This window comes from Hyaena hyaena, unplaced genomic scaffold (genome assembly GCF_003009895.1).
Source record: "Hyaena hyaena isolate Hyena2069 unplaced genomic scaffold, ASM300989v1 scaffold_483, whole genome shotgun sequence".
NCBI lineage: Eukaryota > Metazoa > Chordata > Mammalia > Carnivora > Hyaenidae > Hyaena > Hyaena hyaena.
In genome coordinates this window covers 744,111-762,725 of record NW_024081117.1, presented here as the reverse complement: position 1 = coordinate 762,725, position 18,615 = coordinate 744,111, and the positions used below count along the sequence as shown (strand labels likewise).

At 47.7% G+C, this 18,615-nt stretch overlaps 1 protein-coding gene across 1 annotated transcript in view; it reads right to left on the bottom strand.

Annotated features, from left to right (window-relative positions):
- ERICH6B (glutamate rich 6B) overlaps nucleotides 1-16,759 on the bottom strand; it is a 62,651-nt gene extending 45,892 nt beyond the window's left edge. The window contains 3 exon segments of the mRNA XM_039254361.1: nucleotides 386-1,054; nucleotides 9,620-9,671; nucleotides 16,721-16,759. Coding sequence (XP_039110292.1) covers nucleotides 386-993 — 608 coding nt within the window. The 5' untranslated portion in view covers nucleotides 994-1,054; nucleotides 9,620-9,671; nucleotides 16,721-16,759.
- Nucleotides 16,760-18,615: the final 1,856 nt, after the last annotated feature.

Here is an 18,615-nt window from a genome sequence, read left to right as displayed (position 1 = left end):
GAGGGAAGAAGGCAAACCATGAAAGACTCTTGAATGTTGAGAGCAAACTGAGGACTGATGGGTATGGCGGGGAGGGGGAAGGGGGGTGATGGGCATAGAGGAGGGCACTTGTGGGGATAAGTACTGGGTATTATATGGAAACCAACTTGACAATAAACGATTTATTAAAAAAAATATTACGGCTTGCAAATACAATAGAGTGTGATGCAATGGTTACACACGCTTTATAAAGCCTGGTGAGGGTATAACCAAAGTGAGAAAGTGATTATTCCCCTCTGGATGGGAGAGATTTTTGCTTCCTTTGTTTTGCTCCTATACAGTTTCCCTCACATCCACAACAGATACGTGTTATTTGTGCAATAAGGAAAAGATACAAATTATGGGCTATATTCTGCTTGTTTCGTTTATGAATAGGTGCCTTATGGTCATTATGCTTCTCTGCGCCGTGGGCACAGTTCTTGGGGGCGCGGCTACTGAGGGCGGGAGAACCTGGTCAGGAATGAGTGTTTCTTCCTGTTGGTACCGAGGGCAGGACTTACAGATGAGCTTTGGCTCTGTCTCAAGTTTGATCTTTTTCCCCTGGGCGTGGCGGAGGATAAGTTGCTGTCTTTTAGGAGGCCCTCCCCCGATACCCCGTCCCAGATACTCTTTTCCTTTCAGATAGTCTCCCTTGTCCAGATACTCACTGTCCTTCGTATATTTTCCAAACAGAAACTCTTCTTCCACGTCCCTTCCCCCCTGGAGATTCTCTTCGGCCTTCGGATACTCGTCTTTACACGGATACTCCTTCCCCTTCAGCAATATTTCCTCCTCTAGGTAGTCATCTTCATACAGATATTCCTCCTCTTCCAGAAACTCTTCCTCTTCAGGAAACAGATAGTCTTTCTCTAAATACTCTTCTTCTGAAGATATGGTCTGTGTGGAAAGCTGGGACGTTGTGGCAGAGTAAAGGGGTGATGTTCCTCTTGATGACTGATCATTTTCAGCAGACATGTTGGGGCAGCATTAAGTAGACGAAACCCTTAAGCACGCAGCACATGGTCGCTTCACCATCCTGGGAACCAAGAAAGGAATCAAATCCCATTAGTCGCCAATCGCTATTGCATATTGATTTAAATCCATTTGCGCTCACTCATTTCATTTAGTTGTCTTTGGGGGGCCCTGTGCACATCAGTACATAGCGCCTGTGAAAAGGCATGAAAAGGGGAACAGAGGTTTTCCCCTCCAGGAACTGGTAGGAGAGACCATACCTGAAGGCAACACCTTTGCAATTACTGCACAATTTGAAGTAAGCCTGGAGGGCTGGAGAGTGAAGAAGTGATTTGGTGTTTAATGGTACAGTCATCAGAGGAAATACGTATTACCACAATAATCAAGAGGAGGCTGTTGGGACGCCTGCGTGGCTCAGTCGGTCAACCGTCTGACTCTTGATTTCAGCTCAGGTCATGATCTCACGGTTCGTGAGATGGAGCTCCATATTGGGCTCCGCGCTGACGGCGTGGAGCCTGCTTGGGATTCTCTCTCTCCCTCCCTCTCTCTGTGCACCCCCCCCCCCCCCCCCGCCCCCGGCCACCAATAAATAAATAAAAAAAGAGGATGTCTTGTCTTGCAAGAGCTTGAAATCTGGTGAGAAAAACGAAATGCCACACGCAGTGGGAGAGGTACAGGCAGGATGGTTCCAGGCACAGTCACCGGGCCTTGGTCAGCAAAGGCCCTTGTAGCTGGAGATCTGCCAGACACATGCTCACGGCCGCCACAGGCGCTGCCTCTGCTGCTAGAAGGCACACCCACGGCGAGTTTACTCAGCAAATAGTTCTTTACTCCTCAGCTTGCACGCATCTGCCAGCACCTTGGCCCTCTGGGAAGTCTTCCCTGCCCCACCCTAAGCTCCATCTGTACCTTCCAGATTTTCATTCAAGTAACTATGTTGCTATATTACATGGTTTGGATATACATCTGTGCTTTCCAACAGGGTGTGAACATCTCGAGGGCCAGAAGGACTCATTCTTGTTTAAAAGTATATTAGAATCCTTCCACTCTTCTCCAGTCCCACTGTGAGGACCTGCAGTGAGCCGTGTCGTCTCCAGGCAGAATTGCTGAAGCTCTTTCTCTCCCCGCTCCCCCATGATTATTATTATTATTTTCTTTTAAGTTTATTTATTTTCTTAGAGAAAGCTGGGGAGGGACAGAGAGAGAGGGAGACACAGAATCCGAAGCAGGCTCCAGGCTCTAAGCTGTCAGCACAGAGCTCAACACGGGGCTGTAACTCACAAACCGTGAGATCATGACCTGAGCTGAGCCAAAGTCAAATGGTCAACTGGCTGAGCCACCCAGGTGCCCTCTACAGCTCTTTCTAAATGAGCCTTCCTGTGACCACTGCTGTCACCCCCATAGTCCTTCTCCATGAAGAGTGTCCATGTGAAAATATAAATCAGATCATGATGTCCAGTGCTTACGAATCCACCAATGGCTTTCCCTTGAACTTGGAATAAAATGTACATCCCATTCTATGGCTTCTAGGCCCCGTGAGATCCAGCACCTTCCAAGGTTTCTGACCTTATGTCTTGTCATTCCGCCCATCCTCTCTCACCTCGTTAGTCTCTCCTGTAGCACTGAATTATTTCTGATTATGTTTCTGTGTTTATTTGTCCAATCTTTCCTTCCCACTACACTGTGTCTCAGTGACAGTGACCTTCTGTGACCTGTTCCCTGCTCTACCTCCAAGGGTTAGCTTGATGCCTGCTTCTTAATAAATGTCCAATAAATGTGTGACCAGTTACTGAGTGAAGGGCAAGAACAGATGGTTCTAGAGCAGTGTGTCCCAAAGGTTTAAAAAGGATATTTATTCTGCACAATGGAGTAAGCTCCCTAAGCCAGAGGGAGAAGGAAGGGGCTGGGTGAGACGAGAGCAATTGGAGACGAGGTGTGTCTGTCCTTATCCTGGGAGTGGTGAAGGAGCACATGTAAGCACCAGCTGCTCCGTCAAAGCCATGCTTACACTTTGGGGATCTCCTACCTTTCCTATTTTTTAGCTGCCTGAGATAAAAGGTTAGAATCACCCCATCCCCTGGACGGCCCAGAATGCATTTACCAAAGGCAGGCTGTCATTCAGGGTTAAGAATCTTTTCTTTCCACTTTCTCATCAGGCCTTGTGAAAAGGCCCAGTCTGCTGCAGCCTCATGTCAAAGATCAGAAAAGAAACTGCACTCTACACATTCTGCCTTTAATTCTCCTAGAAAATTCTAAGAAAAGCCATAAGGGGGAAATAAATAGTAATGGCAACTTGATACCCAGCATCTGAGGTAAACATCCTGGTTTTGACTTGTGCTTCAGATGTCCACTCATTTTGACCCCGGTTTCTGAGAGATTGCAGCTTCATTTGTGTGGTCACAACAGGAAACATCCACTTTATAACAGCCACATATAATCAGCTGATTACAGGTCACTAATCTTTAGACTGGCTCCACAAAATGGCTACATGAAGCCAAGCAGGATGGCAGACATATGTTATTCAGCTTAAATAAGTTTTTTAAAAAATTTAGAGCAAATATTTAGAATGAGTAGAATTCATAAAAAATCAAGAGCTCCGGCTTCTCTTAGAAATAGGAAGCTTGGGGGGCGCCTGAGTGGCTTAGTCGGTTAAGTGTCCGACTTTTGCTTAGGTCATGATCTTGCGGTTCGTGGGTTCAAGCCCCACGTCGGGCTCTGTGCTGACTGCCAGCTCAGAGCCTGGAGCCTGTTTCAGAGTCTGTATCTCCCTCTCTCTCTGACCTTCCCCTGCTCACGCTGTCTCTCTCTCTCTCTCTCTCCTAGAAATAAATAAAAATATAAAAAAAAAACTTAAAAAAAAAAAAAGAAATAGGAACCTTGGGCAACCCTGTGCTGGCTTTCCCACATGGAAAAAGGACAGCTGAGCTCAGGCTGCCTTCCCGAAATGGGGCTGCCCTTCCTGTTTCTGCGTGGGTCCCCACCCCTGCCTATAAGCTGCTCAGATTCTCAGGCAGGCTCATCCTCACATGGGTCCTGACGTTTTTCTTATAGTAGAGCCATGGCTCTCTGTCTCCACCGAAAGTTGGGAGAGCAAATGATCCACAATCCGCTAAAAGGTCTGATCTTTTTCACACTTTGCCTATTCATGCATTGGCTTAATTTTTCTGGCCCCACAGAGAGATGGGGCCTTGGCTCGAGGCTGTCTGGTGGCGACCGGTGCCATGTTCACACAGGTCACCACTGGGTGCCCGTACCTACCATGGCGACTGACATATTTAATAAGCACTCGGTGGTACCTGTTGAATGTATGAATGAAAGGGCAAAGAAAAGTATTAATAAATGCTCTCTGCCAAGTATATTTACTGATTGTGCACATGTGCTTATTTAACGAAGAGGGGTAAAACTTTGTATCGAGGTCATTCGACCATAATCTTGGAGATTTATTTATATCTACATAACCCCTTCCACGCTGCACTGTGAATGAAAGGCCAACTGATTTTCCTAAAGTGATTTTTCTTTTCGTTTCTTTTTTTTGGATCCCATTTGTCATTCTGAGGGGTCGAGGCCAGGATCTCCAAGCATTCTTACTTTGAAATTCGTGAGGAAGACATAACTAATGTAACAAATAGAACACAGCATGTTCTCTGTAAATGGCCGATCTCATGAAGAATAATTGTCACCTCTGGTTCCCAGATGAATTACCTAAAGAGGGGCTCCATGCTCTTGTGTTTTTTTTCTTTTTTAATTTTTTTTAATGTTTTTTTATTTATTTCTAGGAGAGAGAGAGAGAGAGAGAGAGACAGCGTGAGCAGGGGAGGGTCAGAGAGAGAGGGAGTCACAGACTGAAACAGGCTCTAGGCTCCGAGCTGGCAGTCAGCACAGAGCCCGACGCGGGGCTTGAACCCACGAACCGTGAGATCATGACCTAAGCGAAAGTTGGACGCTAACCCTAACCGACTAAGCCACCCAGGCGCCCCATCTTGTGGTTTTTTAGGTAAATGAATCAGTAGGGTCTCCCCACCGGTTTCCAAGATGGGAGGGTGCTGTGTCTCCTGAGATGTTCTTTGTGCCTCTCCCTGGGGCCGTGGCTTTACAGATTATCCTTGCTGGAGGGCATCATGCTTTGGAAACCAAATACCTGCAAAGGGACTTGCTGTTGGGTGGGAACCAATTCCCTGGGGCAGGAAAACAGGCTGCTCCATGAGGATGAGCACATTCGCTTTGCACACTCGTGTGGCTCTGTACGACAGCTCAGGGCGGAGGGGGGATGGAAAGACGTAGAAGGACATGATTTGCCGGCATGGCCAGCACGGCCCTCCTCCCCTTGTGCATCCTCCAGGGTCCTCTGCCCTCCGGACATCAGTACTGGTATGTTTCCAGGGAGGCAGCTCAGGGACATCATCTGACCCTTGGTCTGTCATCACCATGTGGTAGTTCTTTGTCATCATCATCCTCTGCCTTTGCATTCTCAAAAGAAAGGAAGCGTCTGGCTTTTCTGACAAGGAAGGCAGATGGAGGCCCAAGTGCCCTCTGGTCCCTGCACAGAGTTGCTCGGGGGGGGGGGGGGGGCTGGGTTCCGGTGCACAGCCCCCTGCCCCAGCCAGGGCTCCCTTGCCGCACCTCCCCTCTCCAAGGGTCCTGCGCACACCCGCTGATGGACCCTTCCCCGCCCAGCTCCCCTGGGCTGCAGCGGGGACGGCAGGATTAACCAGTCTCTGGTCAATAACTCAGCACTGCTTTGGACAGAACCACTTCGGAAAATCAGCAGAGGAGCAGGCTGTGTGAAAATGGAAAGAGAGAACTGAAGCAGAAACAAGTAAACTTCCGAAAGAGCAGACAGCACAGGGGTCAGGATCTGGGGCCAGGTTTGTTGACGTTAAATCCATCCTGGCCACTTATATCCGACTTGGAGTGAGTTATCCATTCTTCTGTGACTTAATTTCTTTATCTGTAAAATGGGGGAAACTAATGGTACCAATCTCTTTGAAGATGAGCTCAGAACGCAAGCTATGTTGTTATTGCACACTTACTCTTACCAGCACCGACAGTAAAAGTGTGTGTGTGTGTGTGTGTGTGTGTGTATGTGTATTGTGTGTATGGCCTTCTGAAGTCTTACTTAGATTATGGCATGGGGAGGGAAAACAAAAAGATTGCTTTCCACTCCCCTGCTCCCTGGTAGCGGCTGCAGCCTAGTGCAGAGGTTTCGAGAGTGGGGTCTGTCTGCTGTTCAGTCCAAGTCCTGATGGCGGGGCGCTGGGGGGAAAGGTGGCCACAGGTATTGTTAGAAGGGAGCCCTCCTATCCTCAGGAGGCTGGAACCTTCTGGGGAAGACTTTTATGGTGACGTTTGTGTGTGCCAGGCCCTCCCACATAGCGGGTCAGTCTGTTTCCGACTCTCAGCCAGGATTTCACGAGGTTGTAATCTATAAACATAAGGCAGCCTTTCTGAGGCTGCTCATTCAGCTTTTCCACGGCTGCGATTCAGCAGTCCTCAGACTGAATCTGAGCCCTCCTCACTTTGCCTTCCACTCCGTTGCCTGCCTTCTTCATCCAATGAAGGGTTCTCACTCCTCTTCCCCTTGACAGTCTCTGAAGTGTTTGCAGGTAGCAGTCAGACCTTTCTCCAGGCCACCCAGGCTCGGACATCCAACTCCCTTCTTGGCATCTCCACTGGGGCGTCTAATAGACACCTCAGACTCGGGGCCCGAACTCAGATCCTGTTCTTCCTCCCCAGGCCCGTCTGCTGCTGACAGAGCCCGTGGAGTCATCTCTTCTCTCTCTTCCTCACCCTGTGTCACATCCATCAGGAAGCCAGGCTGGCCCCTCCTTCAAAGGATCTCCCACTCCTCATGCGCCCCGTGTTCCCACCCTGGTCTGCCCAGTGTCACGTCTGTCCTCGACGTCTGCAGGCACCTCCCAGCAGGTCTATTCTCCACAGGTTGCCAGTTTGTAAAACCTAAGTCCTGGCACGCCTAGGTGCCTGGCATCTGACTCTTGATTTCAGCTCAGGTCGTGATCTCATGGCTGGTGAGTTCGAGCCCCATCTCTGGCTCTGTGCTGACAGCCTGGAGCTTGCTTGGGATTCTCTCTCTCCCTCTCTCTCTCCGGCCCTCCCATGCTTGCATTTTTTTTCTCTCTCTCAAAATAAATAAATAAACATAAAAAACGCCCAAACCTAAGTCTCATCACCTCACCCCTCTGCGCAAAAGCCTGCAATGGCTCACACCTTGCATCAAAAGACAAAGCCCTTTCAGGAGAGCAGGTCCTTCCTGACTGGCCCCCGTCACCGCTCCCACCTGCCTCCTCCTGCTGTCTCCCTCCTTTTACCACCTCCACCCTGGCCTCAGCCTTGTCCCTAACACTGCCAGGCACGTTTCTACCCAAGACCTTTGCTCTACTGTCCCCTACTGCCTGCTTCTAGATTTGGGGTGCTACTAGATTTGGGGTGCTACTCTCCTGCTTCTCTATGCTCCAAAGATTTGTATAATGCTTTGAGTTGCCAAACCAGTATGTGCCTGATTGAATCTTCATCATGGTGTCCTTGAGCAACATTTGTTGCTCAATTATCTCCATTTTACAGACAACCCCCCCGGGTTCAGAGAAATCAAATGACTTGGTTAAGGTCAGACAAGTAAAAAGTTGGCAAACTAGGATTTGAACACAGGGGTGCCCTTGCAGAAGAGTGTTCCTTCCCCACGTGGACTTTCATGTGGGTTGAGAGACTGTATTCTTTGGAGAACAGCACTTCTCCGGGCACTGGCCTCAGTTCTCAGCACCCACCTCTCCACCCCAGATTAAACAATCATTCTCTGTGATAGAGTAAACAGGGTGAGATGAGGGGGCCCAGGGAAGTGGGGTTTTACTGAGCATCTCCTAAGTGCCCAGGACAGAATAAGGTATTTTACATTATTTAAAATAAAAAAGTTGTTTTAATGTTTATTTATTTTTAAGAAAGAGAGATGGAAAATGAGCAGGGGAGGAGCAGAGAGAGAGGGAGACACAGAATCCAAAGCAGGCTCCAGGCTCTGAGCTGTCAGCACAGAGCCCAACATGGGGCTCAAACTCATGAACCGTGAGATCATGACCTGAGCTGAAGTCGGACGCTTAATCGACTGAGCCACCCAGGGGCCCCCATCATTTAAAATTTAAAGATTCATAAAAGTCAGGTAAAGTGTTATTATCCTCTTTTTCAACTTAGAAAACCAGGGCTTGCAGAGGTTCTAACTGGCCTTAGGACACAGCTAAATTCTGTATTTGGGATCCCCCACTAGGTCTGTCCAATTCCAATTATAAATCACACTGCAAAAATTTAAAAGAATAAAAAAAATAATATTTAGAGCTTCTATTTGTTAAAGGGAAATTCATTTAGATGGAAAGACATCCCTAGTTAATAGCTTTCTGCGGTGATTTTTGAGAGTCTTTGAATTGACCTCCCTCCAATCTTTAACATCATGGGAAATGGTGGGATTATTGAGAACCGTTACACCAGATGACAGTCATTTTCAGATAGTTCAACTTAGGATCTCAGTAGAAGCGTATTGCTGGCATGCCCCATCAATACTTTTGATGTGCTGGGGTATCTGCGTTTTCATCCCACGGGAGCCCCCACGGAGGCTGCCTGTCTGACAGGGCCATGGGCAGCAATGGCAGGAGGAATAGCACTGTCTGGACTGAGCTCCAAACTGAACATGTGATTTTGAATGTTTCCTGTTCTTCCCACTTGTGTCTAGTCTTCTCGTCTCACTTGTAACATCAGTGGATTGACCTAGAAGGGCTCTAGGTTCCTTCCAGCCCTATGTTTCCAAAGACCATCCCATATTCAAACCCTTAGGACCAGTTGTGTTGTGGCTTTCAGGTCTGTTGCTGATTTAGGCTGTCCTTACAGTGACTATATTCTAAATATATACCAGCCCTACGGGGGTCATGGGGCAGGAGGTGGCAGTAAGTCTTATTAGGATTTCTAGTGCAAAACACGTACGTTTTCACAACAGGTGGGATAAAGAGAAACTGTAAGTACACCCCATGTCAGTTTACATTGGATTTTGCTTTGAACTGAGTTCTAGCAGTTCAGGCTTTGTGGCCAGAGGAGTTTGCCACAACTTTATCAAGGTTTTCAGTGTTCAGAACTTTTTCTTGATTACAGAATTTGTGGATAAGATGTTTTATTTCTCATTGGTGGTCACAGCTAGGAATTATCTGATGCAGTGCTCTTGATAGGAAATGCAGTGCTCTTAGAAGTTACTATGCAAGGGGCACCTGGGTGGCTCCAGTCGCTTGACTGTCCAACTTTGGCTCAGGTCATGATTGCGTGGTCTGTGAGTTTGGGCCCCACACGGAGCTCACAGTTATCAGCACAGAGCCTGCCTTGGATCTTCTGTCCCCCCTCTCTCTGCCCCTACTCCACTCACACAGCTCTCTCTCCCTCTCTCAAAAATGAATAAATATTCATTAAAGAAGTTAATATAGGAAAATAAAATCCACTTTGTGGAGATCCACCTGACATTGCTGTTTCAAGGATCGTAGTGTGTCTCACAGGGAAAACAGTAAGAATTATTGGCAATCATGACCATGTGGACTTCAAGACCCGGAACAGCAGTTATGATCAGCTATGCTCATGGCTCAGTACTTACAATGTCAGGGAGTGAACTCAATCCAAGCCAAGAGATTTTTCAATAATAACAGCTGAAAGAAAAACATTTTCTCATTAGCTCTCAGTTACCCAGAAATTAGCCAGAGAATACCCCCTTCCCTAAGAATACTGGAAAATGGATAGTTTCCCTATGCTAATCTGGCACAGTTTACTTTTGCGGGACAGTGTGTTTCTTTATTAACCTTCCTTGGGCAGGAGCTCTCCCTGAATGTTCACCATGGACATCTAACCGAAGCAGCCCTCACTTATAGTACCTTCCTTTCTGCCCCCTGCCCAGGGTACTAAATGGTCTGACCAATCTGAGCATGGACAGTCCCTGTGCATTGCAGAGAGTTTACAGGGATGCTGCAGGAGATTTTAAATTTTTGAAGAAAACAGCAATGCTCGACATCTGTTGGATATTGTCTGAATACCTCATTTTTGATGATGCTCTATCCCTTTTAATGATGGCATATGTTGCAAAGCTGGGTTTTTGGCAGTTGTTGAGATAAAAAGCGAGTACCATGTAGAAATCAGCGTGCAGTAGAAAACGAGGGTGGCTGTGTGTAATGATTCCAAGATTGGAGAAGTCACTCAATGCCCGATGGGCACACACATTCTGTTAGAGAGTCATCATGGCTATTCAAGAATGAAATAAAAGCACTATTTTTTCTTTCAATTTCTGGAGAAAGTTGTGACATAAAGATGTGACATAAAGATGCAACACAATATTTATTAAGTTATTTGGATATGACTAATGAATGAAAACTGTACGGATTTCTTTTGGTGAAGGGGAGCCACATGAAACATTCACTGGGACACTAAAGGCACCATGGACCGAGACAGTTTGGGAAGCTTTGGTATAACTCACGGACTTGCTCAGACGTAGAAACTTGGAGCCATCTTTGATTCCTCTTTCTTTCACCCTCCCAAGTCTGCTAACCCATCATCAAGTGCTCTTGGCACCGTCTTCCAAGAAGTGTCCTGAAACCATTCTTCTGCCCACTATGGCTGTGCTCCCCCTGTCTAGCCCACCACCTCCTATGGCTCCCTCTGCACGTTGGCTCTCGCTCTCTGATAATCTCTTCTTCAGAGGCAGTCTTTCAAACACAGAAATTGGATCATGTCGCTCCAGTGGTTAAAACCCTCCAGTGGTTTCTGCTTCACTTTCAGAGGCCTTCAAAGCTTGCCTGTGTTGGCTCCTGCCTTCGTTCTCACCTTTCTGGAACTCTACTTGCTCCCCATGGTACAGCCTCTTCCCACCCAAGCCCTTCCCATTGTCTGGAAAGTTCTTCCAGATCTTCAAATGCTTGGCTTTTCCTCCTTAAGTTTTAGCTCAAATGTCACCTCTCTAGTGAGGCCTCCCTTGGGCCATTGACTTAAAATTGCCCCCACCCCCACCCTTACCCCCAATTGCTGTGTATCTTATCATGTTGTTTTATTTTCTTCATAACATTTGTATCACGTTTATTGATCTGTATATTGGAGAATAGAAATTTTGCTCACTTTTGTTTGCCGTTACGTTTCTGCCACCTGGAAGTATGCCTGGCACATAGGAGGAGGTTAATAATTATTTGTTGAAATGAATAAATGAGTGATTATTTCACACGCTTGTAACTTGCGATCATTCACTGATGGCTTCTAATGGAGGACGTCCAGAATTTGTGTTGAGAGGGAGGGAGAGTGTCAGTAGTTTCATCCAACTGAAGATGTGTATGTAAAATAGACATTTATATACATGTTTTATAAACCCGGTAGCCTAATCAAGCATTTCCTGTATTCTTTGGGAAGAGACGACTGATTTTTATCTTATACAAACTGCATTTTTCTTAGCAATACTGATGGGCTATCATAAGTTTATATTGAACTGGATAGTTAATAAAGCAACTTCATCATTTCATTTGTTATTTTTCATAATAGGCGAGCTTCTCCTACCCCTTCCTTTTCTTTCCTTTCTTCAAACTAAGAAAATGAGATAAGGGATGTGTAAAGGAACATTTCTACAATGACAGCGTTAAACAAAACATGGGAATGCCACGATCCAGTCTAAACCCAGCGATGTGTTTTCTTGGACAATGCCAAGTCCAGGAAAGGTACACAGCACAGAGCCAGTAGGAACAGGTGTGGAATTATTCAACATCTCTGGCAAAAAGCAGTGGGGATTAACAGAGATTTCTTTAATGAGATTAATTCTGAAATGCAAAGAGCAGTTTGGCATGTCCCCAAAGATACAAGGCATTTGTATCTATATAAGATTAAAGGAGCCTTTACACAAAGCAATTTTATTTTTCAACATCAGAGAGGATTCTTGGAGGGGCTGCTTGAAGCAGACACACTGTAACAAATGTAGGGAGTGCCAAAGCTTCTTTTATATAAAAGACAGCTTGCTCAGTCAGGGATTGTATCTGTAGCTTTCACTACCCAGGATATACAGAGCATTGTTTTCCAATTACAGGATTATGGAGAAAGGGAGACCAGGGGTTAGGAATCAGGTTGACAAACATCCCAGACAGGTGGTTACCCAATGATAACCTTGGATTTCCTGGGATGGGAGCTCAGTGCTTCCTGAGGCCGATTGTTGGACAGTTCTTATAAATATTATAAATAATGGCAACGATGCTGGTAATAACGATAAGAGAGATCACAGACACCGTTTCTACATGCGAGGCACTGTATTTAGCACATAACAAATTACACAGACTTCTGCTAAATCTCCCTCCCTTGGGCTTTCAACCAGCCTTTCCGGGTCTGCTCTCTGGAGCTGCTCACAACAGATTTGCTCCACAGCGAGCTACAAATATTTGAAGGTAACTTTTATATTCTGTACTCTGTGTGTGTGTGTGTGTGTGTGTGTGTGTGTGTGTGCGCACTTTGTTTTGGTTTGCTAAACTTAAGTTTATGTGGATCCATTTGAAATTCCATCTTGCTGGCTTTGCCTCACCCTTTCAGGCTGCTCAAATTTTGTGAATCTGATTCTATCATTCAGCGTATTAACCAGGCCTTAGCAAGTGTGCTACTGAAAATGATAAGCTTCCAAGTCTCCCTCCTATCTCCTTTCCCTTTCTTCTTTTCCTCTTTCTTGCCACAGTTATTGACTTTCTGTGTGCCAAATACCGTCAGGCCCTGGGACCACACGACTGCGCAAGGCACATGCATAGACCTCAAGAAGATGTTGCTTAAGCAGGGAGATGGGAAAAAAATTAAAATACAGTATAGTATGATTATGTCATGAATTAAAATGCAGGAGGAGAATGTCAATATAAGCTGGAGGAACATCTGTAAGGGGAGAAAATAGGGAACTAGGAGAAGGCCGGCATTATATCTGGCTTCTAAGGGGTGAGGCTGTGAGGCACAAAGGCAGTCCCCGCTTAATTGAATGCCAGCCAAAGGATGCTCTAGGGCCAGGAGGGCAGTGGGAAGGCTTTAGCCACCATAAAGACATGGAAAGAGAATTCTGTGTAGGGAGGGAGAAGGTAAGGAGGGCTCATTTATGAAAGGGGCTATGCTATTACTGCTCAGTGATATAACCATTTCTCCTCTCTCCCTCCCCTGGCGGGCCTCCCTAAAAAATCAAGTTTAGCTGAGCACCTGGGTGGCTCAGTTGGTTAAGTGTCTGACTTCAGCTCAGGTCGTGATCTCATGGCTTGTGGGTTCGAGCCCCTGGTTGGGCTCTGTGCTGACAGTGTGGAGCCTTCTTCGGATCCTCTGTCTCCCTCTCTCTCTGCCCCTCTTCAGCTAAGCTCATTTTCCCTTTCTCTCATTCTCTCTCAAATATAAACATTAAAAAATAAAATAAATGAAGTTTAGTTGTCTTGGCTAGCCAGTTGACATTGTCACATGGTGGACTGGAAAAGGAAGGAGCATTCTAGATTTCAATGAGAGACTGGTGGAGGGGGAACAATATGAGAGAGAAAGGGGGTCATTTGTGACATGCAAATACCCACTTTATCACTAGAAAGGCTGGTAAGACCAAGAGCAAAGAGACTTTTTGGTATGATTGCTCATGGGGTTTGTCCAAGCATAATGACTCCGGCAGTTAGATTGCCCTCACTAGACAGACTGGAATCCTCAGGAATCCGGGCAGAATGGCTGGTCTGCTCATGTTGCAGAGCCCTGGATGGTGCTGGGAGCCTACAGGTTCCCAAGTGTGAGGAATTTTGTAGGACAGAGAACAGGTGACCTTGGTAGACCATTAGCCCACGTTGGCCCCCTGGCTTGTTCAAAGACAGATCCCTCTGAGGCAGTGAGCCCCTCCTGAGGAAAGGAGTATCAGCAGCCAAGAGGCTACGAAGTCCTGGGAATTAGTGGTTTCTGGGCCGTTGTTAGGTGCTGACCCTCTCAGTGCTTTCCAGAATTCCTGCAACTCTGTAGACAGTTGGTTGCACAGGTGGATTTGGTTAGGCCTGATGAGCTCCACCTGTTGTCAATTCAGAAAATGATGACCCAGATGAGGCGTGCTGAAAGTGTTTATTTCCTTCGGGAGCGGCTGTAAAAAGGGTGAGGAGTGGGCCCCAGGGCCCTGAGCGCCTGGCTAGAGCTGCACACACGTAGCTGAGCTCGAAAAGCATGGCTCAAAGCTGTGAACCAACATAAAGCTGAAGTCTGTCACAAACACCAATGGAAACAGGACTGGGGGTCGTCGATGGATTTGGAGCTGAGAAGTAAGCTCGGGACCTAAGCATCCCTTTCTTCGACAAGGTGAAGGCATCCGTCAAAAAGGGCATGAATATTAGAAGTTTGGAGGGATTAGATATCAAAAATTAAACAAACTCTTTGTTATTAAGCCAGCACTTCCTATTTTTGGTGGGGCGGGAAGAACACAGGCATGTGTTTGTGGACTAAGAGATGTTGGGCAACACTAACCTGAAAAGGCCCGGTAAACCCCTAAGATCCCAAGAGAAGACTAGCAAATGCTAGGCTGAGGACGTGTGGCTGCCAAGGCCCTACTTAACAGTGTTTTCCAGAGCAGCTCCACCAGCAGGGAAGGGAAGCCCGGGCTTCAGCCATCTTAGGGTCCAAGAGAAGCCTTGAATTTTGGTGGACCGTTGTATGTGTTCCTTCCAATAAGAGACTGGAGAGAAATTTGGTTTTAGGACAGTCCAGCTTATTCAACACACACCTGTAGGGCTCATGTATTTCCTGTCAACCCTTGATGCGCCTAGAAGGAGGCCCCGTTAACAGTGTTACTTTACTGAACATTAAGGGTCACCTAGGGAGAAGGCCAGGCCTTTGGCCAGCGGTGGATTACCTCTTGTCAGAGTGGGCGCTGCAAGCGTGGGGGAGCTAGGACTGAGGGCTCTGTCCACTGGCCCGTGTTTCTGTCTCCTCTTGTTTTTCTACCTCAGTGTATTCATAGTCCTGCTTCGTTTTCTGGAGAACGCGGTGCCCGTTTCCGCCAGCTCTTCCAGAGTGGGATTTCTGTTTTGGGGTCCCAGATGGGTCTTGAATTTCCTAAAGCAATTTAAAGTCTGTTCATTCTTGGGGCGCCTGGGTGGCTTAGTCGGTTAAGCGTCCGACTTTCGCTTAGGTCATGATCTCGCGGTTCGTGGGGTCGAGCCCCGCGTCGGGCTCTGTGCTGACTGCCAGCTCGGAGCCTGGAGCCTGTTTCACAGTCTGTGTCTCCCTCTCTCTCTGACCCTCCCCTGCTCACGCTGTCTCTCTCTCTCTCTCTCTCTCCCAGAAGTAAATAAAACATTAAAAAAAAAAAAAAAAAGCCTGTTCATTCTTTAAAACCCGAGTCAATGTCAAGATGTGCTTCTAGAGGAACGTCTCCCCGGAGCTCTCTTGTGTCCTTTCCTTCCCACACGCACCATTTCCATTTGTTTGCGTGTCTGCCTCGGCCACTGGGTCGCTAGCCTCACACAACTCCTGGCACACGGCGGGACTTACACAGAAGTCTGTGCACTGAGTAGATGGTCCATAGGAAGAAAAGGCTCACAGGACTGGCTGCACATCTTGCTTCCGGTTTGGGATTTTCATGGAACTTTCCCTCCTGCCACGGAGACGCTACCAAGAGGTGGGCTCTGGGTGGGCTCAGACAGGATATCTCTGTTGAAGAGAATGGAATGGGTCGCAGAAGCTTGGGGGTGGCTGGGGGCGCTGCCAGCAGAAGCTGGGAGCTCCAGCTGTGCAAGGGGAGAAGCCTCAATCTGTGAAGGACCCGGGGTACTCCATGGTGCCTTGCAAATGCAGGTCATTTCTGTTGCTGCAGCCATTGTCCTCAGGAGCTGTGTATATAAGCCCTCTCTGCACTGGAAGGGTTCGTGGCTGAAGGCCCCGCCTTCCCTCTCGGGATCATCTGCTGGCCTGCTTTGGTGAGTTCCGAGGAGGATCTGGGTCCACATTAAAAACTGCCAGGGGACAAACACTGAAGTCGAAAAGTTCTTTTGACCCCCTCACCCCTAACCCAATCAGTGCCATTTTTAGCAGCGTAGACACCCCAGTGTACTCATTAAAACGTCATTTCCTAAGGCCCTTTTTATAAATAGAATTTCAAATGTATTCAGGTTTGAGCTTTCAAGGAGGGTGACCTTGAGCAGGGATCCGGCACAGAACACCTGTGGAAGGAACATCAGCCAATGGACACGCCTCACCACCTCCCTGAAGGTTAAGAACACCGTTTCTCCCCCGTTTGAGAGGTGGCGGAAGGGAACACAAGGACACCGCGTGATTGGCTTTGGGTCACAGGAACTGGTTTGTAGGCAAGGCTGGAATTTTCCATCTGGGGAATTCTTTTTCTGCTTATTTGGCTGGGCTATGCAGGCCCACGGGGAAGAAGTCACAGCGTCCACACCCACAGTTTTTCCTTCAATGCAGAGCCAGAGGCTCTCTGGAGTGGAAAGGACCCACTCCTCCTTTATTTGTAGGAGGATCATGAGCCAACACCGGCCTTCATAGAGGTTAGAGGAGCAAAGCAGGGAACAGAAAGGCTAACCGGGGGAGGGGCAGAGAACAGGGAGAGAAACCAAGAAGGCTGCTTGTTGATGCTTCTTTGTTTCCCAGACCCTCCACACTGTTCCCCACTCCCTCCTGCCCAGGAGGGACGGAGGAGGGAGTCTGGGCTGCTACAGCAGCACTAGGCGGCTAATGTGGGAAGTCTTACCAGAGTCAGACAGCGGCGCCCATCCAGCGATAAGACCCCGGCGCCCCGTGTTTGTGTGAGTGCTAGGTTACCATGGGAACAGCGCCCGAGTTCTCAGCACCTCCTGAGAGTTCCCAGCCTGTGTGCCCCCTCCGCTGCCCTTTCCCAGCCTCTCTGCTCCAGGGGAAGTGCTTGGGCCAAGTGGCAGTGGCTGCCCAGAAAGTTTTCTTCATTATTTGGTCCTGGGCCCTCTGCGTCAGGTGTTCCCCAAAGGAAACAGATGGACTGCAGAGTGTGGGTGTTTGCAGCCGGGTAGTGCCTGCCCTACTGCTTGCTGCTCCTGGGTAGAGGAGGGCCGGCAAAGACTGGGTGGAGTTTTGTTTTGCTTTGTGCTTTATCTAATAGTATGTAATATTTATAGCTTTGTTTCTCTGATTACAAAATTGTACAGTGACATTAGCTTTCTGGAATCCTGGAGCCCAGGGCTGAGTTTGGTGGGTGGCTGCTAAGATGGTGGGGGGTAAGGGGGGTGGTCTGAATCCCCCAAAGCTGACAGCCTTTAATTCAAGTCTGCCAATGGGTGCCGAGTGGTTTGGGGGGGTTGGTGATGGAGAGGGGGCAGGGTGTATTCCCGGGAGTCTCCCTGCGTAAACTCACTCCTGCTGGGTCCCAGGACAAAGACACCCCCCCCCGCCCAAGCAGCCCAGAGGACAGCGGCCTCTTTGCTCTCTCTAGGGTACGATTGTGGGGAGGATTTAGGGAGCAGGAAGCTACCCTGAGGGGACACAGTCCCTGAGAGGAAGTCATTGAAGGTCACATGTCCCGGACACTTGAGTGAATTTGCTGGGAGTTGCCGAGTGGCCCAGGTGGGGCAAGGAGGCCAGGCTGCAATCTATTTCTGGTCTGTTGTCACACACAGTTCAGAAGAATAGGTCCTGGATCTTTGAAATGTCAATAATTTTCTGTGATTTCTTTTCCCATTCTAAGTAAAGATTCACGTTTGCATCTACTTTTATATTTATAATTTTATATTAAATTCTTTTTTTGGAGAGTGTTCATCACATTGTGTAAATTCCAGGCATCCATAAAACCTGAAGAATCATGAGTGCCCTGTGAATGTCAGGTGTGTCACTGGGTTTTTTCATATTGTCTCTCAGTGGCTTGTGTCAGGCTCTTGGGAAGGGGGTGAGAAGGAGAGAAAAGAGAATTCCAGGGTGAGGACATGGGACACAGAGAAACTTGGGGGTTTTCAGTGGTTCTGCCTCTGCTTGATGGTCCCATAGGAGATAAGCAAGAGCAAGGTGACCAAATACTTATTTACGCCTCTCTTCCTCCCTGGTGGAGAAAGTTGGAGAAAAGCAGAGGAGAGGCCAAGTCCTTACCAGTAGTATGGGGTGACAGCTGGGGCCTCGGTGAGGTGGGGAGGAGTGTAGGAGAAACAGGAAGACAGAGGTGCTACCGGGTGCCAAGAGCTCTTTGCATCTTTGGTTCCGAAGGATCTCTTGAAGCACAAAGGAGGCTAGGTTATTATGGCAATTTTTGGTGAGGAGGACTAGTCAAAGACTACTTCTTTTAAAAAAGTACATTTTTTAAAACATTTATTTATGTTTTAGAGATCGAGCATGAGTAGGGGAGGGGTAGAGAGAGAGGGAGACACAGAATTCAAAGGAGGCTCCAGGCTCTGAGCTATCATCACAGAGGCCCGACTTGGGGCCCGAACCTACGAACTGTGACATCATGACTTGAGCCAAAGTTGGACACTCAATGGACTGAGCCGCCCAGACGCCCTGGTCAAAGGCTACTTTTGAGCTATACCTCTCAGTTATTCTAAGGGCCATGGTCAAGGGCTGGCAAGGGGGAACTTTTGTAGCCCCTTACAATGTCCATCAATCTCACATGAATCTAAGTAAAAAGCA